The 26,626-nt window shown below is 39.4% G+C and overlaps 1 protein-coding gene across 3 annotated transcripts in view; it reads left to right on the top strand.

The window, feature by feature from the left end:
* GLCE (glucuronic acid epimerase) overlaps window positions 1–25,460 on the top strand; it is a 116,127-nt gene extending 90,667 nt beyond the window's left edge. For all 3 annotated transcript variants that reach the window (XM_045449278.1, XM_045449279.1, XM_045449280.1), the window contains 3 exons: window positions 11,318–11,914; window positions 15,365–15,610; window positions 21,475–25,460. In XM_045449278.1, coding sequence (XP_045305234.1) covers window positions 11,332–11,914; window positions 15,365–15,610; window positions 21,475–22,499 — 1,854 coding nt within the window. In that variant the 5' untranslated portion in view covers window positions 11,318–11,331 and the 3' untranslated portion in view covers window positions 22,500–25,460. The remainder of the gene's footprint in view (window positions 1–11,317; window positions 11,915–15,364; window positions 15,611–21,474) is intronic.
* Window positions 25,461–26,626: the final 1,166 nt, after the last annotated feature.

The following is a 26,626-nucleotide window of genomic DNA, read 5'->3' as shown; positions in this document are numbered from 1 at the left end:
AACGAGAGCAGGGGAGGGGCACAGAGAGAGAGGGAGACACAGAATCGGAAGCAGGCTCCAGGCTCTGAGCTGTCATGACACGAGGCTCAAACCCATGGACTGCGAGATCATGACCTGAGCCGAAGTCGGATGCTTAACCAACTGAGCCACCCAGGTGCCCCTGTACTCTAACATCTTATATTAATGCTAGTTACACTTCTTATATTCTGCCACCTTGGGGTTTTTACGACATTATTCTCAGAGCCTCAAACTAACGTGGACTGATAAAACTGTTACTAAGCCCCGTTCCTATCTCTAGAGAAAGGTTTTGCTTGGACAAGTTATCCCAGTACATCATAATAATTATTAGCAGAGATGAGGTATTGTAATGCATTTGTGAGCTGTTGCTAGATTTGTGGGGGCAATGGGGATCCTGTTTTCATGGGTTTAATTATTCTAATGTGGAGAGCAGATAGCTTTATTGGATGATATATACATAAATATTCATAATTCTGACTCATTTCTATTCTGATATTAATATGTCATATAATTATACTGTTAGATTTGAAGAAAATTCAAAATTATGGTAGTTTCATTCAAAAATACTAATAAACTTTTAGAATAACTTTTCCTAAAATTGTATTTTACCGATGTAAATTATTGATTGAAGATCAAAATTCAGCTCTGTCTAGAATAAGACCCATTGATGGCCGAGTTCAATTCACAATGGGGTAACCTGTTATAAATTAGAATATCTTCTGGGGAAGGATAGTATTCAGCTTCTGGAATATAATGTATAACTGCTCAAAGATACCTTATGACCTGTCAGAGCACAGGGTTGGGAGTCAGACAAACAAACTTGAGTTCACATTTCAAGTGAACCATCAAATAATCATGTAACTTAGGGTAAATTATTTAACATTACAAGGCCTGTTTGTTTCATCATCCGTAAAATAAGAAAGAACACAATGTTTAACCATGTTTAAGTTCTCATCTCTCTTGGCTTTGTTCCTGTTCTCTTTAGTGAATCTCTTGTGGGCTATGATATCCTAGTCCCTTCATCTGTAAAATGTGAATCATGTAATATAGGCAGGCATACCTCATTTTGCATTTCGCTTCATTGCGCTTCGCATATATTGCAGTTTTGGTTTTTTGTTGTTTTGTTTTTCACAAACTGTAGGTTTGTGGTAACCCTGCATCGAGCAAGTCTGTGGGTCTCAGCAGCATTCGCTCACTTCTTGTCTCTGTGTCACATTTTGGTAACTCTTGCAATATTTTAAATGTTATCTACTTAATTATGGTGATCTTTGATCTTAATATTATAATTGTTTTGGGGCTCCATGAACCCTGCCCATATAAGACAGCAACCTTAATAAATGTTGCATGTGTTCTGACTGCTCCATGGACTGGCCATTCTTTTTTCCTCTCCTTGCCTCCCTATTCCCTAAGACACAACAATATCAAAATTAGGTCAATTAAAAACTTGCAATGGCCTCCAAGTGTTCAAGGGAAAGTTAAGAGTCACACATCTCTCATTTAAATCAAAAGCTAGAAATGATTAAGCCCAGTAAGGAAGACACACTGAAGGCAAAGAGAGGCTAAAAGCTAGGCCTCTTGCGCCAAAGAGTTAGCCACATTGTGAATGCAAAGGAAAAGCTCTTAAAGGAAATTAACAGTGCTACTCCAGTGAACACAAGAGTGATAAGAAAGCGAAATAGCCTTATTGCTGATACGGAGAAAGTTTTAGTGGTCTGAAACAAAGATCACACCAGGCACAACATTTCCTTAAGCCAAAGCCTAATCCAGAGGAAGGCCCTAACCGTTCAATTCTACGTAGGCTGAGAAGTGAGGAGGCTGCAAAAGAAAAGTTGGAGCAAGCGAGTAGAGGTTGGTTCATGAGGTATAAGGAAAGGTCTCCATAACATAAAAGTGCAAGGTGAAGCAGCAGGTGCTGATACGGAAGCTGCAGCAAGTTAATCCAGAATATCAGCTAAGATAATTAAGGAAGTTGGCTATCGTAAACAATAGGTTTTCAGCGTAGATAAAACAGCCTCATATTGGAAGAAGATGCCATCTGAGACTTTCATAGCTGGAGAGAAGTCAGTGTCTGGCTTCAAAGCTTCAAAGGACAGGCTGGCTGACTGGTTAGAGGCTGACGCAGCTCATGACCTGAAGTTGAAGCCCGTGGTCATTTACCATTATGAAGGTCCTAGGGCCCTTAACAGTTATGCTAAATCTACTCTGCCTGTGGTCTATATAGAAGAGTAAAGCCTGGATGACAACACATCTATTTACAACACGATTTACTGAATTTTGTATTCAAGCCCACTGTTTAGACCTGCTGTTTGGAACAAAAAGATGCCTTTCAAAATATAACTTCATTGACGGTTGCACCTGGTCACCCGGGAGCTCTGATGGAAGTATACAATGAGATTAATGTTGTTTCATGCCTGAGAACACAACAACTATTCTACCGCCCATGGGTCAAGGGGTAATTTCAACTTGTAAGTCTTATTATTTTAAGAAATACATTTTAAAAGGCTATAGCTGCTGTAGTGATTCCTCTGATGGATCTGGACAAAGTAAATTGAAAGCCTTCTGGAAAGAATTTAGCATTCTGAATGCCATTAAGAGCATTCATGATTCTTGGGAAAAGGTCAAAATACCAACATTAACAGGAGTTTGGAAGAAGTGGATTCTAACCCTCATGGAGGACTTTGAAGGGTTCGAGGCTTGCGTGGAGGAAGTAACTAACTGCAGGTGTGGTAGAAATAGCAAGAGAACTGGAATTAGAAGTGGAGTCTGAAGATGGGGCTGAATGGCTGCAGTCTCAGGATAGAACTTAGCAACGGATGAGGAGTTGCTTCTTATGGATGAGCAAAGAAGGCGGTTTCTTGAGATGGAATCTACTTCTGGTGAAGACGGTTGAAATAACAACAAAGGATTTAGAATATGACATAAAGTAAGTTAATAAAGCAGTGTGGCAGGGTTTAAGGGAATTGACTCCCAATTTTGAAAGAAGTTCTACTGTGGGGAAAATGCTATCACACAACATCACATGCTACAGAAAAATCATTCGTGAAAGGAAGAGTCCATCAATGCGGCAGACTTCACTGTTGTCTTATTTTAAGAAATTGCCACAGCCACCCTGCCCTTCAGCACCCACCACCCTGATCAGCCATCAACATCGAGGCCAGACCCTCCACCGGTACAAAGATTATGACTGAAAGCTTATATGATTAGCACTTTTTAGCATTATTTTTTAATTAAGGTATGTGCATTGTTTTTTTAGACAATACTGTTGCACACTTAATATATTGACTGCGTTATAGTCTATTTAGCATATTAGTCTATTAAACCGTGTACTCTATTAAACTTATATGCACTAGGAAATAAAAAACTTATTTGACTTGCTGTATTTTGATACTTGCTTTATTGCAGTATTCTAGAACCTAACCCACAATATCTCCAAGGTATGCCTGTGTACTGCATACCCCCTACTCAATTTCTTGGGGATATTTGCCTAGAGGTATAATCTTACTTGAAGCATCGTGAGCCAGTTGTATCAGAGATTATTTTAACTTTGATATTTAAAAAAAGTTTTTTTTTTTATGTTTTTATTTATTTTTGAGACAGAGAGAGACAGAGCATGAGCAGGGGAGGGGCAGAGAGAGAGGGAGACACAGAATCGGAAGCAGGCTCCAGGCTCCAAGCTGTCAGCACAGAGCCCGACGCGGGGCTCAAACTCACACACCGCGAGATCATGACCTGAGCCGAAGTCGGATGCTCAACCGACTGAGCCACCCAGGCGCCCTTAACTTTGATATTTTTAAAAAATAGGATGGCAAAGTTACCTTCTCACTTTGTTCTTTATAGTGAGAATACTGTTTTACATTACTGGAAGAGTCCTGACCACGAAAAGTATTAGGCATTTCTCTTTTGTGTTAGAGCTGTCACAGAGTACTTAACCATTTGACTGTGTAATTTAAGTCTTGGTCTATCAAGCAGTAAACAGATGGAACATTTCTAACAGGAGTAATTAAGTTGTAAATCTATTTTAAAGAGTTGGCGAGTATACAGCATCACAGTCCATATTCTGTTGTCTCAGTTACATTCATTTTTATTTGGATTATGATTTCAGAATACCCAAATATGGGAAAGAAAACAAAGTTGTCTATCATTTTTTAAAATTGCATACTTAACAATATTTGTTCATTCAGCAAATCTCTATTGAATGCCTAGTGTGAAGCAGACATATTTCTAGGTACTGGGGATCCAGCAGTGACCAAGAGAAGCAAAACCCAGCCCTCATGGAACTTAGATTCCGGAGATGGATAATAAGCTTAATATGTATGATATCAAGTATGATAAATGCTATTAAGAAGAGTAAAGCTGAGTAAAGACCTAGAGAATGTTGGGGTAAGAAGTGCTGTTTTAGATAAGGTGGTCAGGGGAGCCCTCTCTGATACATTAACACTTAAGCAGTGACCTGAAGAAGTAAGGGAGCAAGCCAAATGATATCTGGGGAAACGGTGCCAGGCAGAGGGCGTGGCGAGTTCAGGTACTTGATCTGGGAGTATGCTTAGTTGTCAGTATTCTATTCATTCCACCTTAAAGCTTTCCTTAACACCTTAAAACATTAAGGGAGAATTACAGGCCTCCTCTGTGTAAGATCCTGTGTAACTTTTTTCGGTTGGTATCTCAGCATTATCGTTTTTGTGCACATATCTCCCAGTAATCTGGCTTTTAGGGACAGAAGTAGTGCCTCACCTGCTACATAGTAGGTGCTGAATAGATGCTGATTGAACAAGTCAGTTAGTTTATATATTGCACAACTACTTTTCTTCCTATTTACTTGGTACCAGAGAAATACAAATTGTTAGATATGTGAGTAAATAAGAGAAAATAATGATCAGGGAAGCCTTGGTCTGCATTATTCAGAGGAAGAAAATTTCTTTCAATGAAATCTACAAATTTATTTAAATGTTCTTATCTGAAATATGACCTTCATATTTTAAAAAACTCATGGTGATATCCATGATTTAATGTTTACTGAATGACTTGGTTACTTGAAATATTCAGTTAGAAAAATGAATTTAATTTCAGTAAAGTATCACACAAGAGTTCTTAGAACTGCAAATTGTTTTAGAAGAGAACAATTTGCTTTCCCAAAGGAAAACTAAGTCATATTTTGTGTTCCCTAATTTTTAACCATTTCTGCAGAGAAATTATTCCCGTTTCTTTATGATGCTTACTGAATGTTATTTTCTGTTTTAGATCTCCAAAGGTACTAAAACCAATTTTTATTGGATAATGTTTCTAATGAAATAAATCTTTAGGACCTGCAGTAGATGAGGTTTCAAGGTTTTGGAATATATTGATTTGTTTAAAACTTTTTTTTTCTTTTTTTAACTTGAAAGGTTAATCTGGTTTATAGATGTGGCAAAAGCTTTAAAGTAAGTAGGAAGCTTATCAACAGTCAGCAGAAAACCCTGGTTTGGGCTGTTACAAGTACCGTTGTTATTGCACTAGCAAAATGTCAGTGCAGTATACTTTCTGAAATTTTGAAGTTTCTGCTTAGTTTTCTATAATCTGAGCAACACTATAATAAAATCATCATGTTCACCTTTAGGTAAATCTATTTAGTAGTTAATAAATAGTGCATGTCGGTACTCAGGGTTTTCTTGTTTTCCATCTTCCTTCTTTTTCCCATATTTCCCCTCTCGCCTGAAGAGACGTCCGTGCCTATTTCGAAAACTATATTTATAGACATTTTTAAAGTTAAATTTTAGATTTACTTTAATATTTTAACAAAAGTGGCTTTGACCTTAATTTTCTATTTTAATGCTTTAAAAAAAACCAGTAAATATATTCATGGGAAATGAGAAAATAAAGACCTATGTATGCATTGTTTACTAAAGTGAGATCATTCTGTGTGTGCTGTTTGTAACCTCCTTTTTCCAATTTACAATCTCTGTATGTTCTTCTGTCTTCATGTCTTATCAAGTCCACAGTCTGATTTCCCAGGGAGGGACTATGTCTCACATCTGGTTGTCATATCCCAAAAAATTTGACCTAGTCCCCTTTTTCTTTTCATACCACTGGCTTATTAAAGGGACAGGGCCAGCTCTCCTGCAGGACGTCTTGCCTTCTAGATTTGTCTGGTTGCATCTGCATTTAATTTGATCCTCTGTCTCTTGTATATCCTATTAGTTACAAGTCAAATTGTAAAGCCTAGAGATCGTGTTAAACATTTTTAGCTGGGATATATAATAGGTTACTTACTTTTTCTTTTAACTTATCAAAAGCCACAGTATCTGGATGAGTCAGCATTAATGAGACTGCATTTGAGTACTGAATTAGGGTAATGAATCTGATCCCCTCATTGTAGAGTCTCAACTTTTTCCTGTTGCTACTAGAAAATAATGTATTTGGTGTTACCTTGAGTAATATGAATCACTAGGTTCCTGTCAAACATATACCTGAATATAATACTTGTCTAAATTAGTAAATTCTGTGAGGGATCACAATGTTAATTTTCTGATGTTTTAAAAAATTTTCTTCTACATCATTAGCCACCCTTTTTCTGTAACAGAATTCTTTATTATCTGGGGCTATTGACTTCTTCTCTTACAAGGCCAGATAGATAAATAAATTCTTTCATTTAGTTACCAGTTTTCACCAGCCCAGTCAGAAGATGACATTAGTGTTTTTTTCTGGCTTTCTCCTTTTTGAGTATCATTGTAGGCTCAGATTTTTCTGGTTTCAGTGTGTTTCAGTTATGATCAGTCATAATTCTCACAACTTTGACTAATGGGGAAAGGGAACTTTCAGGGTGATTCTTGTCTTGTATTTTTTGCTACGATACTATTCTTTTTCTTTAACAGAAATGTTCAAACAAACGAAAGTATAGAGAATAATGTAGTGAACCTTCAACATATCTTTCAGTTTCAACATTATCGGTGTTTCTAATCTCATTTTATCTTTCTCCTACTGCTTTTTTTTTGATGCCCTGGATTATGAACCCATTGATACTTTTAAGTTTTCTTTATTTTCTGGCATGACAAGGACCTATACCTGGAATCATCCATTTCTCTAAGAAGCCCTCACTGCTTTTGTTAAAGAATGGGATCAGATAACAAAATCTGTGCATAAAGATTATTGAAAGTTTTTTATTTTTATTTTTTCCATATTTTCCCATGATGCATCTCATTATAATGGTAGCTTACTTCCATAGGCGGGTTTACTCTCATTTGAGTCGTGAAGGAAGGGGCACTTCTCAAAGATGGGATAAAATCTGTATATTTCTATTTTAATTGGTCTAAATGTTAGGTAGAGCTGACAGGTGATTGAAATGTTGACACATAAAGTGTTTTTAACAAAGGACTTCTTTTTAAAAATAAACGCCATTTAGTGTGTTGGTTTGCTGGTACTATAATACAAGGAACTCGTTTGTAAATATATGACTTCTAAAGGTTCGTTTGTACCACGCTTTGGTTTTTTAGCATTCAGTACATTTTCTAATAGTAATAATGTGGATGATAAAGTGTTATTGGATTCTGGCTCTTAAATCTGTGTATGATTTCCAAGATGGACCAAAACCCTGTCTTTGCCTACTTTCCCTCTTGATGCCCTACTGAAATAAAATGTATAGAAATAAGAAATGAAGAAACCAATAACAATAAATAGGAAGGCTACCAAAGAGTGGTAATTGAACAGATTTCTGGGTCTCTGCTCGAGTACTAGAAGGCTCTCATTTCTCCTTACCGCTCTCCTCCCTGCACTTAGACTATTGATAGCAGGCACAAACCCCAGGCAAAACATCAAACAGATTTTGTTTAGAGAAATTGGGAAAAGCTAAGGCTTTTAAAGTACAAATTACATCTCCAGAACAAAAGGGCAAAAAGGCCATCTTTATTCTGGTATTTAGCAGGTCTGCTGGTCCCCACCCATGCATCCTAAAGGAACACTGCCAGTCAGCCTGTACCTACCCCACACAGAGCCCTCCTCAGGAGAGCAGTCCGACCAGAAATCAAACCATCTTCACAATGATAGAGGAAATCTGTGTTGGCTAAAATGAATCATTCAGATGTAAATGCGAATGAGTAACCAAAGATCCCCAGGCATGTGAGGAAAACTGGTGGCATGAAAGACTAAAATAACCAGAAAAATTGCTACTGGAGAAAATAGAGCTAATCAGAGAGAACTTAACAAGAAAGGAACTCTAATATACTCAGGGCTGTAGGAAGAGAACTTCACGCATTAAACAAAAATAAGAGAACACACGTTTTCAGATGGAAAGGGCACAACAAGTGCTGAAATAGTGAGTCAAATGTCATAATGCAATACATTCTTGGGAAGCTGCAGAATTCTAAAGATAAAAGATCCAGAGGAAACTCATGTACAAAGTGACTAGTATCAAACTGAAATCAAACCTCTCCTCAGTAATTCTTTAAAAAAAATTTTCTTTTAAGTTTATTTCTTTATTTTGAGAGAGAGTGAGCAAGGGCGGGGCAGACAGAGAGGGAGAGAGAGAATCCCACGCAGGCTCCGCGCTCCCAGTGCAGAGTCCGACACAGGGCCCAATCTCCCAAACTGCGAAATCGTGAGCCTGAGCCTAAACCATGAGTTGGACACCCAGCCAACTGGGCCACTCAGGCGCCCCTCTCATCAGTAGTTCTTAATGCTTTAACGTTTTATTTATTTTTGAGACAGAGAGAGACAGAGCATGAACGGGGGAGGATCAGAGAGAGAGGGAGACACAGAATCTGAAACAGGCCCCAGGCTCTGAGCTGTCAGCACAGAGCCCGACGCGGGGCTCGAACTCACAGACTGTGAGATCATGACCCGAGGTGAAGTCGGACGCTCAACCGACTGAGCCACCCAGGCGCCCCATCTTAATGCTTTAAGACAATGAAACATTGCCTACAACTTTTCAAAAGAAAATAATGTGTAACCAGGGATTCTATATCTTGCCAAACTATAAATCAAGGGAGAGAGCAGACTGAAGTTGATTTTAGACACATAAGAACTCAAAGGCACCTTCTTTTGGAATTAAATGAGTGAGGGTGCCTGGCTGGCACAGTTGGTAGAGCATGTGACTCTTGATCTTGGGGTCATGAATTCAAGCTGAAGATAGATAGATAGATAGATAGAGAATTACACATTCACCATCAGCTTTCTTTTTTTAAAAATTTATTTATTTTTGAGAAAGACAGCATAAACTGGGGAGGAACAGAGAGAGCGGGGGGACAGAGGATCTGAAGCAGGCTCCGTGCTGACAGCAGAGAGCCAGATGCAGAGGTTCAGACCCACAAACCTTTAAGATCATGACCTGAATCAAAGTCAGATGCTTAACTCACTGAGCCACCCAGGTGCCCCTCACCGTGTTGTGTAATTTCTCATTAAACATTTTCATTTTGGGGTTTTTTAAAAAAAATCTCATTGTGGGGCACCTGGGTGGCTCAGTCGGGTTAAGAATCCAACTTCAGCTCAGGTCATGATCTCACGGTTCATGGGTTCAAACCCCACATCAGCCTCTGTGCTGACAGCTCAGAGCCTGAAGCCTGCTGATTCTGTGTCCCCCTCTCTCTTTGCCCCACCCCTGCTTGTGCTCCGTCTCTCTCTGTCTTTCAAAAATGAATAAACATTAAAAAATAATAATAACATAAAAAATCTCATCGCTCCCAAAAGGGCTTGTGGAAAGAAAAAAAGGGGGTGAATAATTTCCAACAGTAAAATAAGTAGTTGTGGATTTACACCATAAAATGAATTCTAGAGCTACTGTAGCAAACACTAAGGAGACTAATCCCATAATTTCCCATAGTTCCCAGTGACCTCAGCAACAGGTAATTCGGGACTACTTAATTGCAGTCACACCTGGCTAGTATATGGCCAGCAGGGGCAACAGCATCAGATTCCTTTCCCGTTGTGACTAGAGTGACGTGATCTGGCTTACATTTAAAAGCATCATTCTGGGGCACCTGGGCGGCTCAGCCAGTTAAGCATCCGACTTTTGACTTCGGCTCAGGTCATGATCTCGTGGTTTGTGACTTCAAGCCCTGCATCGGGCTCTGCACTGACAGTGCGGAGCCTGCTTGGGATTCTCTCTGTCTCTGTCCCTCCCCTACTCACTTTATCTCTGTATCTCTCAAAATAAATAAACTGAAAAAAAAAAAAGCATTATTCTAATGGCTATGTTGAGAATAGACTTGGGGTAGAATAGTAGAGCAAGGATAGAAATAAGAAGAGACCAGTTTGGACATCACTGTAGTATTCTAAGTGAAAGACGGCAGTGGCTCTGATGTGGTGGTAATGGTGGAGTTGGTGAAAAGAGGTCAGATTCTGGGTATAATTTGAAGGGAGAGCCAACAGCATTTCCTGACTGATTGGATATGGGGTGAGCAAGAAAGGGGTAGAGGTTTCTGGCCTGAGCAATAGGAAAAGAGAAACAGATGGGGGGGAAAGACGAGGAGTTAAGTTTGGGGTGTTTCAAAAGTTCATTTGGTCTCCAAGTACAGATGTCAGCTACTTGGATTGGTACTGAGATGTATGTGCCTGCAGTTCTGGAGAAAGTTCTGGCTTAGAGAGGAAATTGTGAAAGTAGTTAGCATATAAAGTGTATTTAAAGCCATGGGATTGGGTGAGATCGCCGAGGAGTGAATAGAGGTCAAGAAGAGGTATTAGGCCTGAGACACTAAGGCACGCTAACACTTACGGTTCAGGGAGATGAGAAAGAATGGTCAGAGATGACTGAGGAGGAGCAGCCAGTGGTGTACAAGGAAATCCATGAGAGGATGGTGCCCCGGAAGCCATGAGAAGACAGTGTTTCCAGTAGGAAACAGTCAGTGACTATTCATGCTGCCGAGAGAGCAAGTAGGAGGGGCACCGAAAATTCACTGTTGGGTTTGGCAGCATGGATATCCGTGTTTACCTTTACAAAAGCCACTGTGTTTTTTCCGACAGCTACTAACTTGTTCAGACAAAAGTAATGTATTAAGTTATTTGGGCCCAAGGACTTAATAAATGGAACTGTCAGGTATTTCTTTTGGCCTAGGGACTTTGAAACAATTAGTAAGATACCAAGAGAGCCACAGACAGAAAGTTTGAGAATCTCTACTTTAGAGGATCATGCTAAGTATTTTAAGAGGGGGAAGCTCCTCTTGCCTTTTCTTTGTCTCTGCTGAGAAGTTTGAGTTAGTCATTTTAAATCTGATCAGATTACTGCAGTGAATAAAATTGCACTAATGTGGTTCAATATAAAAAAAATAAGGAAAACCTTATCCTATGAAATGTCTGCAGTACAGTTTTGCATGAATTTTTCTTCTTGCCTCCATAGGTATGGTCTGAAATATGCGTTGCTTGGCAGCTCGGGTCAACTATAAGACTTTGATTATCATCTGCACACTCTTCACTTTGGTCACGGTACTTTTGTGGAATAAATGTTCCAGCGATAAAGCGATCCAGTTTCCACGGCACTTGAGTAGTGGCTTCAGAGTGGATGGATTAGAAAAAAGAGCAGCAGCATCTGAGAGTAACAACTATGTGAACCACATGGCCAAGCAGTCTGAGGAGGCATTCCCTCAGGAACAGCAGAAAGCACCCCCTGTTGTTGGGAGCTTCAACAGCAATGGGGGAAGCAAGGTGTTAGGGCTCAAATACGAAGAAATTGACTGTCTCATAAATGATGAACACACAATTAAAGGGAGAAGAGAGGGGAATGAAGTCTTTCTTCCATTCACTTGGGTAGAGAAATATTTTGACGTATATGGAAAGGTGGTTCAGTATGATGGCTACGATCGGTTTGAATTCTCTCATAGCTATTCCAAAGTCTATGCACAGAGAGCCCCTTATCACCCTGATGGCGTGTTTATGTCCTTTGAAGGCTACAATGTGGAAGTCCGAGACAGAGTCAAGTGCATAAGTGGGGTTGAAGGTTGGTATCTGTCTGCTCCACTGCCTTTTTCTATCTTGATTGTGTTGAGGAATAAAAAATTGTAGGTGTTAATTATATAGCAAATACATACATAGCTTACTGTCAGGAGACCATTCATCACTCTGACTTAGCAAGGAGGACCGGGTTAAGTCTAAACCTGAGGCATCATTCTAGATGATGTGATATGGGGGCTGCAAGATGATACCTGATCAAATAGGATTATTCCACGAACCCGCCTCAGAATCTAAAATTATCACCTCTAAAGTAAAGGCACAGCATCTCCAAAAATTTTTCATTAAAATATGCAGTTAGTGCCCTATGAGAGGAGACCAATAGACCTATGTACCAATGCAGTGTTGCTACCAGATTAGCCAGGTATCATCTCTGGATGGAGGTTTAAAGTCCGCAGAACAAGACACCATTTTCTCAGAACTTTTATGCTACACTCCTATAGTCTATGGCATATTGTCTTTAAAACCTGAAGCAGTAGGAGCTCGTTATGAGTGTCATTAGTACATTTTGGAATTCGTATTTCAAACCTAAGATGGATCTGAAAGCCAAATTGAATTTGACTTTAAAATACATCATTTAACCCGAGGAAAGAACTTAGTGTGTTTTCAGATTGCTTTGCTTAGTTTTCTTTTCTTTTCTTTTCTTCATTCTATTAAAAAGTGATTTTAATACAATATTTGAAGTTTTTTATAATATCTTTACCTAATGTTCAGAAGAGGGAAGGGCCAAATTCACTTATATTCATACCACTTCAAGATAACTATTACCATTTTGTATATTCTCTGGAGGTCTTTGTACCTAGGTCTATGTTTTAACATAGTTGTAATGATACTTAACCATACAGTGTCCAGGGTGGTAATGTTTTCTTAGAGATTTCAGAGATACCCATCGTCAAACCTTTTCATGTAAATTATGTAAAATGTATAAAATTAATAGATGTTTGGATGCTAAAGAAAAAGTAAAAAGCACCCATAACCGCTGTTAATATTTTGATGTGTTTTCCCGATCTTTTTGTTGTTTTTTTAAATAAATTGAGATCATACTGTGTAGTCAATTTTATATTCTCCTTTTTTCATCTAAAATATGTTGATTATTCCCCCTTGTTATTAAATAGTTACCGAATATTTTAACAACTACTGTTCATAGTAAGAATATGCCATGATATGTGTAATGTATTCAGCCTTTCTCCTTAGTTGGCCACTTAGGTCATTTCCAGTTTTTTTTGCTTTTACACATAATGGTATAGATATTTATAGTTAATCATTTGCTGTTTTAATTATATTCTAAGAGTAGTTTCCTAGGAAATAAACTGTCATTCAAATAATAGAAGTTGATCTATTTAGTTACACTGCTTTCCAAAAAAAGTTGAACTACTCATGTTTCCAGTAGCAGAGTGTGAGTGCACACTTGTCACCCAGCTCTTGACATCGTGGAACATCGTTTTTTGTTTTTATTGTTTTTCTGTAAGGAACATTGTCTTTTTGTTTGTTTAATTTCTTAATGTTTATTTATTTGTGAGAGAGAGGGAGAGAGAGAGACAGAGTGTGAGTGGGGGAGGGGCAGAGAGAGAGAGAGAGACAGAATCTGAAGCAGGCTCTAGGCTCTGAGCCGTCAGCACAGAGCCCAGTGTGGGGCTCAAACTCACGAACCGTGAGATCATGACCCGAGCCAAAGTCAGATGCTTAACTGACTGAGCCACCCAGGGGCCTCAAGGAACATTGGTTTTTCTTTTTTTAATCTGTTGTTTACAAAGGATCTCATGATTTGCTTTCTATAACAATTAGTGAGGTCAGATATCTTTTTCATATGCTTTCAATCATTATAAAATGATCCTCATGTTGTTTCCCTCTTTCTCTAATGTAATTAAGTGGGCTTTTAAAATATTTATGTGAACTTTTATATATATAGTAAGGTTAATAATACTTTGTTACACTTATTAAAGATATTTTCTTCAATTTGGTTATCTTTCATTTTACTTTGATTTGTTAGTTTTGGAAGTTTTTAGTTTCATTTACTAAACTTACAGACTTTTTTTCTTTACTTTTATAGTTAGAAAGTCATTGCCACATTGTGGTCAGCTGTTCATCTGTATTTTCTCTTAATAGTTTTATTAGGGTTTTGGTTTTTTACATTAAGCTTTTTAGGCCAGCTTAATTGATTTATATTTTGGTAAATGGTACAAAGTCAGGGTATAATTTCAGACTCTTCCCCTCACATGTATTGAATAATCTCTTGTCCCCACCAATTCATGATGCAGTCTTTATATTAAAAGCATATCTGTAGCCTAGGTTTCTTGGCCCTTATAGTTCCTAATTCCTTAAACTGTTTTGAAACTACATCACACATACAGTTTTGTAGGTTCTTGGTTTCTGCTATGTCCATCTGATGTTGATCAAATTATTTTAGAACTACAGAAAGGAGTTTATTTCTAAACACGTAGACCATGATGCAGCAATACAATATTCTGTGCAATGTGGCATTATTGTATTCCCCATGTAGAATTACTAAAATAAACACTAATAAGCATTGCAAAGTTTTGCTTAGAACTTTACAAGAGATCATCCATTAATGAATTATGTCAGAAATCTCTAGTTAGATATACAACTTTAACTCATTTAAAAAACACGCCTCATTCTCAAGAGTCACATTTTTTTTTTCAACGTTTATTTATTTTTGGGACAGAGAGAGACAGAGCGTGAACGGGGGAGGGGCAGAGAGAGAGGGGGACACAGAATCGGAAACAGGCTCCAGGCTCTGAGCCATCAGCCCAGAGCCTGACGCGGGGCTCGAACTCATGGACCGCGAGATCGTGACCTGGCTGAAGTCGGACGCTTAACCGACTGCGCCACCCAGGCGCCCCAAGAGTCACATTTTGACATGCCGGATATGAAGAAGAATTGCAAACTGCGTTTATACTTGAAGTTGCCTGGTCATACCTGGCCCCTTAAGCAAATACTTTAACCATCAGCTGGTATAGTTAGACCACATCTTAACATTGGAGAGAGAGAGGAGTAGGTTACTAACTTGAATGTGAAGTACAAACATGTAAGAAAATTTCAGAGTTAATATTTTAGGATAAACCTGTGGTAACATTATCTACATGTATTTAAATTGTGCAAAATACGAATGTATGAAACGGGGTTTTGAAAACAGGACGTGTGTAGCTCTGTAAAACATCAGTTCTTAAAGGGTTTTCTACCACACTGCATTGCTGTCTGTCAAATACTGAACAAGAGTGAATAAGCCTCAATTTTGTTTTTCATGTCTGATTGCCTCATTACTAGTTTTTAATCATTATGAAAGTAGCGTAATACGAAAGCTTTAAAGCTGCCGATAACCCTATAACGTGCCCCAGAGGTAAAGCAGTGGAGAGCGTTGTTCAGAATACGCTTGGAAATGTCCAGATGTGGTTATTTATTTAGTTTCTCTATTTTGTAGGTGTACCTTTGTCTACACAATGGGGACCTCAAGGCTATTTCTACCCAATCCAGATTGCACAATATGGGTTGAGTCATTACAGCAAGAATCTAACTGAGAAACCCCCTCACGTAGAGGTATATGAAACAGCAGAAGACAGAGACAGAAACAGCAAGCCAAATGACTGGACTGTGCCAAAGGGCTGCTTTATGGCTAGTGTGGCTGATAAGTCTAGATTCACCAATGTTAAGCAGTTCATTACTCCAGGTAAGTGATGATTATTATATGTGTCTGCTAATTTTATGTTGATTTATGGTACCTGATAACTCCTTTAAAATTGCTTTTATGGTTTTAAAAAGCACATTAGCAGACCCTTTATATTGTATCTATATAAAGAAACATGGTGTCACCCAAGTGAAATCCCTAGAAAAAGAACAGCTAAAAATTCAAGGTTATTAAAAAAAAAAAAAAAAAAAAAAAAAAACTGCGTGGAAAACCAAGCCATAGATTGAATATTAAGATCCGGGTTACTACATGGTATGTGTCTCCTTCCAGGGATCTATGTCCCATAGGAATGACCCTCATTGGTTTATTTTAGTATTTCAGTGCGGCATTTATTCTTTAACTTTTAAACTGTTTTGCATTAAGGTAGAAATTTTTCTTTATAGAGAGCCGTCCTTTCCTTTGTCTGGTTTTTACCAGCATGGTTTTTTTTTGTTTTTTGTTTTTTGTTTTTTTCAAAATATTGTAGCATTAGCAACCAGGCCTGCTTCTCGTATTGAGTTTTGTTAAGGTACTAGATTGTCTCAAACTTCATATAAAACCATTTCATTAATAAAATCATTTATAAAATCAAATTAACTTTATGCAACATTTCCCCTTTTAGTAAGACAGTCTCATTAATTAGGATGTAATGTATTTTTCTCCTCTAATCAATATCCATGAGAATTAATGAGTCGATTACTTAAAAAGACAATGAAATAATTTCAGTTAGCACCTCAGGCTTAATTCTCTATGGGGGAAATGTTGTCAAGAACAGAACTGATTCCCCCCTCCCACCAACCTTGCAGTCGGTAAATAAAACAAGAGAAAAGGTTATAAGACCTCTTCTGTATTCTCTCCTTGTCCTTTATTGATGACTGTGTAATTCACAGACCTTGAAAGCCACAATACAAATCTACTCATTCTAGATGACCTTAAGTAATGGATTTATGAGTGCTTAATGCAGTGCAAATAATGAATGACCTTTAGTTTTTATTGTGACTAGAACTTCTTTTCTCTTATGGTATTCTGTGATATTCCAGTACACAGAGCATCTCTGCTTATTGTAAAACCACAGGCTTGACTGGTGAGAAAGTACATGGAGATGTTCAAGAGTATTTAGCTTGTGATACCAAAGAGGTTATTGTAGCAGGAAATGATTAGACTAAGCAAAAGGACATTTGTTTTTGTATGTACCCAAGGAACTTACTTTTGCACTAATTAATAATGTTGTCTGGGTTAGGGTGAGAAACAGCTCTCATCTTGATCTCAAATGTTGAGAAGTTGTCTCGAGTGGTCTTTTGAACTCTATTCTATTTACAGCAGTAGATTTCATTGCTCACTTTGGATGCCCTGGGTGATACAAAAGATAAGTCTGCTCATACTATGTGAGGGACCCTCACGTCAACTCTTCATTCTGCAGCCTGTAGCTAGAGATAGAACTGCTTCCTAAGGTGGTTTTCAGTATATGGGGGGAGAGAACTCTGGGACGGTCACTCTGTCAGTGGCACACAAGCTACTCACAGTTGGAACTCCTTGTTGGTGGAGTGTGCTAACTGGGAATGGGGCCCTTGTTTTGCTATCTTGGGCATGCGTGGAGGTGTATTTGATCTAGGTTATGAGGGCAAGTGAGTTGGGTTACATGGAAGTTGTTGCTCAGCGCGGGAGAAGGAAATCAAAGCAGCGAGACTGTTGTATTTGAAGCGCAGGATGGGGAGATGAGGCTTTTCAGAGGGTATAGACCTCCTGGGGGATAAATTCAGAGAATCCCTGTTGAGAAGAATTTGGAACTTGTGTATAGAAACATTGGCCTCAATGAGGTGAGTCTCAGAGGACCAGGGGCTGAATGCTGTTGGCCTTTTAGTTTTTCTTTTGGGGCCTCTAATTTTTTTCCTTGAAAGGAAATAAAATCCTCTAGAAGAAAGAACCAGAACATGGGTCTACATCATATTTTATTGTTTTGTTTGTTGAATAATGTTTGAGTTCCTCTTCCTAATTTTAAAATTGAATGAACTGAAACTTTATACCTGTCATACTCCATTAAACTAAATTAGCTTTCCCTTTCCTGATGTACTTTCTTCACTTCATTTGCATGACCTCACTTTCTCCCCTCTCTCTGTGCAGCCATTCTTTCTCAGACTTCTTGTGAGCTTCTCCTGTTCTGCCTGGCCCTTATCTCTCACTGTTCCTCAAGGTTCTGAGTAGGGAGGGCCTCTTCTCACTGAGCTTAGTAAGTCTGTGGATTAAAATGAATGAATGATGATGGTTTGTGTTGTATGTGAAAACATTGGACTGTTCTTAAGTGTTTATCATCCTTTTTTGGCCTAAAGGACACATACACCAAGAATAAACACTTATAGTAACTCCTAGGCTTAACTGCTCAGAGAGAGGACGAGTGTGGATTTCAAAAAATGGGAAACCCAGAACTTTCTACTAATAGATTGAAAGTAGGCATCTCTAGATACAGAATACCTTCAGTAGAGCTCAGACCTCGCCTGCTGTATTTCCAGAGTGGTTGCCGCAACCACACTCACATCCCTTTTGCTACCATTTGGATCCTTCCGAGTGGTGTTGACAGGTTATGTAACCACTCTGTATATCTATAAATTGGGAATTAAAAGACTTGGAAGATTGTTGTAAAGACTACCATTTTTTGTTTGATTGATTTGTGTTGGGAATTGGGACTTCTCTTCTTCTGTGTGGCTCAGTAGCTCCCTCTGGTGGTGATAGCGTTTTAGGAAAATAGTCTTTTTTTTTTTTTAAAGTTGATGTCCCATGACATCAACTAATCTGTTACAGTGAAACATCAGGTAATTTTGGCCATATCATTTCATTAGATTTGTATTGATAAAGTGAAAGAAGGGAATTCTGGGAGGAAAATAGATAATTCCTCAGCTTCCTCCCATTTTGGACTTTTTAAATTTTAAAAATTTTTATCTATTATTTTTGAGAAAGAGAGTGCAAGTGGGGGAGGGGCAGAGAGAGAAGGAGACACAATCAGAAACAGGCTCCAGGCTCTGAGCCGTCAGCACAGAATCCAACGCAGGGTTTGAACCCACAAATTATGAGATCATGACCCAAGCCAAAGTCAGTCACTTAACCAACTGAGCCACCCAGGAGCCCCCCATTTGGACTTCTAAAGATGGATCACTGTTATTCAGTTTCATGAGAATGAATTGGTCATACTTAATAATATTGTCTTATTAATGAGGCATTACCCTAAGAATGAAAAAATAAGCACTCAAGACAGTCTTCTCTGCTGAATATAATTTAAACTTGAGTGATTTGTCAGTCAATTCAGAATCCTGCAGTGTTTTGGGAATGTTGTATTGAGCATCAGATTCCATTTTACCATAGATGTAGGAAAACAACTAGTAAAGAGAGAGATTGCATGTTGACATTTTTCCAGATAAAATGGATCTTTATTAGAAATATGCTTCTGAAATCCCTTTTTAAAAAGTCACTCAAGACTCTTAAGAGACAAAACAGATGAACATAAAGGAAGGGAAACAAAAATAATATAAAAACTGGGAGGGGGACAAAACAGAAGAGACTCATAAATATGGAGAACAAACTGAGGGTTACTGGAGGGGTTGTGGGAGGGGGGATGGGCTAAATGGGTAAGGGCACTAAGGAATCTACTCCTGAAATCATTGTTGCACTATATGCTAACTAATTTGGATGTAAATTTTAAAAAATAAAAAATAAAGTTAAAAAAAAAGTCACTCAAAGCATCATTTGACATGTAAGTCTATCAAGATGTTCTCATTCCTTATACAATTTCCAAATGAAATAATTAAGAGCCCTGGACCAATTATGTCCACACTGGTAGAGTCCAGTGTTGGGAGAGTTTAACAGCCAGCTCCACATGCTAGGGCTCTCCAGGCTAATTACACTTGTATACACCATCATCAATCCACACTTCATCTTTGCCCCTGGTGATATACAGAAGATTTCTTCAAAGGACTCCTCAAAGCAGATCTGATTCTGTAGCTATTTTGAGAGAAATAACTCTTCCAGCGATTATGCTCATGAGGATGCCATTCCCAATACCATTTCTTTTTCATAGTCTTTGATCTTGGGTCCAGGAATCCTGGTTTCTGGTCCCTACTCTACCACAAATTGGCATTTGGCTCTGAGCAAACCTTTTAACCTTGCAAAGCCTCCATATCTTTGTTTCTGAAATGGAAGTAGTAATTCCTGCTCTACCGGCCTCAGATTATTATAAAGATCCTGTGAGATAACACATGGGAATGTAAATTCATATATAAAATATGCAGTACGTGTATTTTTGCTAGTGGTGGTGGTCGTGTTGCTGCTGCTCTTTAATATGCTCTGTTTCTTTCCTTGGTAGATCTAGACCAGCCATATTCAGAAAGGCAACTTTTTGGGAGTCAGCTGTCATTGTACTGTAGATATGCAAGAGAAATCTCTTATTTGATGATTTGCCAGATAAAACAGCTGTTACTGTTTTATCAGCCTCTGAAGGCCAGTGGCTTCAGAGTAATAATAATCATAATCACTATCAACTTTTACTTTGTTCCAAGCCACTATCTTTTTTTTTTTAAATCCTCACAATTACCTTGCAAAGTATTATTTAACATGCGAAGAAACTGAGGTTCAAAGAGTTATATCGTCTTGAACATCTCAAAGCTAGTAGGTGGTAGAGTAACAGTTCAAACAAGGTTTTGTGGGGTTTTAATTCTATGCTTCCCCCCTCGACCTCCCCCAGTTTCCCTCCCTTTTTGTGGGCTACATGAACCCATTGCTTAATTTTCAGAAATTTTATTCACAACTCCAGCAGATATCTGGAAGCAAACCTATCGTTTTCAGCATCAGTTAGCAGCAGTTAAGAGTGTATATTGTAAAGGGAAGCCTGACTGGTTCAGTTGGCAGAGTGTGCAGCTCTTGATCTCTGGGTCGTGACTTTGAGCCCCATATTGGGCATAGAGATTACTTAAAAATAAACTTTAAAAAAAAAAAATGTGTATTGTGAAGCCAAACTAGGCAACCTGAGTTTCACATTTTGTACATCAGGCAAGTTACTTAACTTCCCTGTGTCTCAGTTTGTCAACCATAAAGTAAGAGTAATAATAGCACTATTCTTGTTACAAGGATTAAGTGAGTTAAGACTAGTAAAGCACTGGGGCGCCTGGGTGGCTCAGTTGGTTAAGTGTCCAACTTGGGCTCAGGTCATGAACTCACGGTCTGTGGGTTCAAGCCCCACGTGGGGCTCTGTGCTGACAGCTCGGAGCCTGGAGCCTGCTTCCGATTCTGTGTCTCCCTCTCTCTCTGCCCCTCCCCTGCTTGTGCTCTGTCTCTCTCTCTCAAAAATAAAATAAAAACATTAAAAAAAAAAAAAGCGACTAGTAAAGCACTTAGAACATAGTAAATACTTACTAAATGTTAATTAGATAAAAAAATTTCAATTCATGTGCAGCCATTCTTCTAACGTCTCACAATATTATGTGCTAAGCCTATTTTGGCTATTTTTTTCTCTTTGTAGAATGGGTATATTAGGGCAGCCATTGATTATCGATCAGCCAGCATTCGATCTAGAAAAGGCAGTTTGATCAACACCACCTTAATCATTTGCTCTTAGCTCACTAACATAAACTAGACAGGCCTGAAACTCATGAGCCATCATGGATGGGCTCATCAATTGTATCATTTGTTTTTGGTTACTTCAGTAAAATGATGATGATGATGATGATGATGATGATGATGATGATGATGATGATATGGTTAACCAAAATATCGAAATGCTAATTTTGTATGGTTAGTGGTGATCAAGGATGAATTGCGATTTATTTTTAATACAAAGAGCTTTTATTCTAACCAGTCTTTGTTGGTATATTTTCCCCCTACAGAAACCAGTGAAGGTGTATCCTTGCAACTGGGGAACACAAAAGATTTTATTATTTCATTTGATCTCAAGTTCTTGACAAATGGAAGTGTGTCCGTGGTTCTAGAGACCACAGAAAAGAATCAGCTCTTCACTGTACATTATGTCTCAAATACCCAGCTAATTGCTTTTAAAGAAAGAGACATATACTATGGCATTGGGCCTAGAACTTCATGGAGCACGGTCACAAGGGACCTGGTCACTGACCTCAGGAAAGGAGTGGGTCTTTCCAACACAAAAGCTGTCAAGCCAACCAAAATCATGCCCAAAAAGGTGGTTAGGTTGATTGCAAAAGGGAAAGGATTCCTTGACAACATTACCATCTCTACCACAGCCCACATGGCTGCATTCTTCGCTGCCAGCGATTGGCTGGTAAGGAACCAGGATGAGAAAGGTGGCTGGCCAATTATGGTGACCCGTAAGTTAGGGGAGGGGTTCAAGTCTTTAGAGCCAGGGTGGTACTCGGCCATGGCCCAAGGGCAAGCCATTTCTACCTTAGTCAGGGCCTATCTATTAACAAAAGACCATTTATTCCTCAGTTCAGCTTTAAGGGCAACAGCCCCTTACAAGTTTCTGTCAGAACAGCATGGAGTTAGGGCTGTGTTTATGAATAAACACGATTGGTATGAAGAATATCCCACCACACCTAGCTCTTTCGTTTTAAATGGCTTTATGTATTCTTTAATTGGGCTGTATGACTTAAAAGAAACTGCAGGGGAAAAACTCGGGAAAGAAGCGAGGTCCTTGTATGAGCGTGGTATGGAATCCCTTAAAGCCATGCTCCCCTTGTATGACACCGGGTCAGGAACCATCTATGACCTCCGCCACTTCATGCTTGGCATTGCCCCCAACCTGGCCCGCTGGGACTACCACACCACCCACATCAATCAGCTGCAGCTACTCAGCACCATCGATGAGTCCCCAATCTTCAAAGAGTTTGTCAAGAGGTGGAAAAGCTACCTTAAAGGCAGCAGGGCAAAGCACAACTAGAGCTCAGAACCAAAATCGTCTTTCAGCCTCTGTCATACACAACTATGGGCTCTACGTCAGCAGAGCATAGGCACGTTTTAAAAGGTGGTATACTAGGTTTTTGTGGATTACATCAAAGTGATAAATGAAACCAGTCGTCGGAGATCATTGCATTCTGTGGGTTGGGTGTTTTGAAACCTCGGTGGCCCTTGGAGCAGAAAAGTGTTAGTCGATGGCTGAACAAAGATGTTTGTTTAACTTTGCCTTGCTTATCACCTTCTGCGGTTCCACAGATAGTCCCATCCCTCTGGGTTTGGGAAAGACACTGGTAAGTGGCTGTTAGTGGCCAGCTGTCTAGTGCTTACCTGAAAACTTAGTATGGGCCTCTCTTAAAATGTGACTATTTATGTTTATGTTGGAAGCAAACTTTAAAAAATTATGTGCTGTAATACAGTAAGTGTGTACTCGCAGCCTGAATAGTGGACTGTGTGCAACTTTTTAAAATGATGTTTCTTTTCTATAGATTAATTTCTGGGCAAATTTCGTGTTGCGTTTGTTGAATTTGTTATATATGGAGAATATTTTGAATGTATGGTTTTCTTGAAACATGTAAATTAAAAACACAACCAGTGTTCAGGCTTCACAGTTATATAATGTAAGCACAACTAAAATGAAACTTGTTGACTGCACAAGAAATCACAAAAATGTTATTCTGTTTTATGAAACTCGATCTACAATCAGTAAAGATTTGATAATCAGTCTATCCCTCCCCACTCCCCTGTGATAGTTTCTTTTTGTCACTGTCTAGAATTCTGTATTTCATTTCAGACTACACTTGAGAGTTTTATCTGTTTTGGGGGGACATTTTGGAAATTTTCTTTAAGGAGCCAGTCCCCTCCCGCTGCCCTTTCAGGGTTTTTTTCCCCTCTGTAAAGAAACGTACTCTGTCAGATATCATACACAAGAACCATAGCAGGTTTTTTCCCTTCTTTTAGGTCATTCTTGGTTGTCAACTTTCCAGACCATTGACTCTGCACATCAGTGTTTTTCTTTTGCAATTTTAATTTTAAATTATTTCAGCTATTGGGTAGATGCTACCACATTCGCTGTACGTGTGTAACCAGACCTTTCTTTTGGTTTTATATCCCACCATACCTCACATAAATAGGTTCACAGCCCTCACACCCTGGGCAGTGTCTGCTAGAGGGCTTCCGGCATTGTCAATATCAAGCGAGGTTGATTTTGCTGTTTTTGTTTTAGTGTGTGACGAACACCAAATCACTACTGTAACTTACACAGATTGAAATGCGAGACCCCACACTTTCAGGAGACTGAGTCTGACAAACACACTGCAATTTGTCTGTGACCTGTATTAAATGCACATCAAGAGCCACGAGGGCACTTGCCCACATACTGCATCTTAAATTGAACTCAGCCTACCAACACAACTTAGAAGTCAGAAAATATATACATGTGTATGAGTATAATATAAAGGCAAAGTATATATATTAGTGGCAAAGGGAGCAGGAGCCGAGAAAACAATATAGATCTACAGTGAGGACGATATTACGGAAAAGTAAGCTTCAACTTCCAAGTTATGTGGCCACAACTCTATTTTGCCCACAACAGAAGAGCTGCGGGTTATTCAGTTTCCCCCTAGCATTTGACTTTTGCAGTTCTACATCAGATGTCTCAACAAAAATACCTGGACTCCTCTTTTTTTTTTTTTTTTTTTTTATTTCAGTGCTCAAAAAATAAACTTTCTCCAATCTGGAAACCCTTTTTACTTCATCTTCTCTGTTATTATCTAGAGCGGTCCAGACTTCTGCCTTGTGTTTGCATACTGGTACTTCAGACTAAAGGAATCAGCAAAAACAGCATGGTATGCTTCCGCGACAGATACCAGTGCCTTAACGATGTGGCTGTCCTTTTCCACTGAAAAAGGAAAGACATTTTGATCTAGAAATGGCATTGCTGTTTCATTGCTGTTGGTTTCACACTGCCTTCCACGTTGCAACAGCAACTTGATTTTTCTCGTGATCCCAGAATTTTCTAAGAGGATGAGTTGAACCTGCGACAGCCCCGCCAGCATATACCGGTGGTTCTCAAACTTCAGGGTGCCTCAGCATCACCTGGGAGCTTCCTGAAATTCAGATGCCGGTTACTCACTAAATCTGCCCGTGAAGCACGAGAATCTGCATTTTTGACAAGCATTCGGATAATTCTTATGCAGGTGATCTGCGGGGCAGACGTGGAGGAACACTGCCCAAGACCATCGATTGCGTTTTTGTTCCGAAACACCTACAGAGTTTTCTAGGGTTTTAAACCATGTGAAATGTTTACTTGTTCTCAGCTTAGAAGAATGGGGAAGGTATTTTAGTTTTGTTTTTGCTTCTTTTGATTTGTCTTTGTTTCAAGATAATGGGTCTTTGTTTTTTGCATTCATCTTGAGTTAGCTCTGATGTTAAATTAAATCTATTGCCACTTCAGTTGTAAAACCAGCCAAAAGTTTCCAGATAAAGGTCAAGTTTGGCCCTTTAGGATTATTGTACATAAAGGCTTCATCCAAAAACCACCCAGTGTCTGTGAGCAAATACAGAAGTGACACACAAGCACAACTTTCCAGATGTGGCAGAGGCCTTTTCTTTGTCGGTGTGCAAACTTTCACTGAAAGCTGCTATTTTCATCCTTGTTGTAATTGTTTTTCTTGTTTCTCCTCCATTGTCCATGTGGGTTAGATGCCATGTGTTAAATATGCAATAAAGTGTTTACAGGACGCCCTTCTGAAGGGCGGTCCTTTGTAAAGCTGTACAGACTTGGCAATTTAAGCACAATGTGCACATGTTAGTTTTCTATACAGCAAAACTGGATTTTTTGCAGATGGAAAGGTATTTTGTTTCTATACAAAGTAAATGGATTGTTTGTGCTTAATGTAAAGCTGCTTTATAAAATTGTAAAATAAAGTTTTTATCTTAAAAGGAATATCTCTGGAGATTTCTTCCTTCTCTAATCTAAGATTCTTTGAGCCCAGCAAGTGGATTTCTGAGGATTTTCTGTTCAACCGGTGACAACTAGGCAGTAAATATTCATCAAAGGTGTATCGGGCCCTTTAAGACAAAGTGGGGAAGGGCCTGTCCCGTGGGTCTTACCCCTGGGAGGTTCATTGTACAGGGGGACACAGTGTCCACAGAACAGTTTCAGAAAAGTAAACTGCCAGACTCTGTGGTTGGTCAGGAAAGGTGTTGTGGAGGAGACAGTGCCTCCCTGGGGGCTTCAGTTCCCGGTGCCGAGTCGAAGAAGAGGAAAGGGCAACGAGCAAAAAATCAGGGCGCCCTTTGCCATGCTGATTCAGGCTGGTAACCAATTTCGTCTGACTTAGATTTATTTGAAAGTTTGTCCTTCCTGTATTTTCTGTCCTTGCCTCTTCTCCAGAACAATCAGCATTATTGAATCTCCGCCCCTCCCTTCTTCTCAGTAATGATATACCCTCCCAAATACATGTAAAACCAGAGACCAGTCCGGGTTTATGTTGTGTTTCCCTGCACATTATCTTTTGGGTTAGACACATTGCACACCGTTTGTGTGACGGAGTACCGGTGGATCCCCAAGCAACTTTTCTAGCTGATGGGTGCACAGGCTACTACTCAACATCCTTGGCATCTCTTTTTTCTCTCTCTCATCCTCAGTTGGGAGACAGCCACGGGTTGCAAGCAGTTCTTGGTCTGGATGAGGGCTCAGGCTGCTCTTGCTTTGATTTGCTATTTAGAGCCAAACTGTTAACCCATCGGCCATTCTGCTTTAGCACACTAAACCTCTTCTGTTCGCCTCCCCCATTGCCCTTGAGCGGGAACAGACCCTCCAAGCCCCAGAGGACTTATTCCACAGTCTGAGGAGCTCGTGTGACCTGAGAATGCCTCCTTCTCCACGGGACCCTGCCAGCCACTGTGCCACGTGACCCTGCTGCCTCGAGCCAGGACTGTGAGACCAGGGGTGAGTCCCTCAAGCTGGGCCCATGAATGTCTGCCCCAGGAATCCGAAATTGGGATGGATTAGAAAACCGAAGTAGATAAATCGTGAAACGCAGAGATGAGAACAGAATCTTGTCAGTGCTTCGGGCCCTGGATGCAGTGCGTTTCTGGGGCCCGCTG

Source organism: Leopardus geoffroyi, chromosome B3 (assembly GCF_018350155.1).
Source record: "Leopardus geoffroyi isolate Oge1 chromosome B3, O.geoffroyi_Oge1_pat1.0, whole genome shotgun sequence".
In the NCBI taxonomy this organism is placed as follows: domain Eukaryota; kingdom Metazoa; phylum Chordata; class Mammalia; order Carnivora; family Felidae; genus Leopardus; species Leopardus geoffroyi.
Note: the sequence above shows the minus strand (reverse complement) of the source record. Positions and strands in the feature narration are given on the sequence as shown.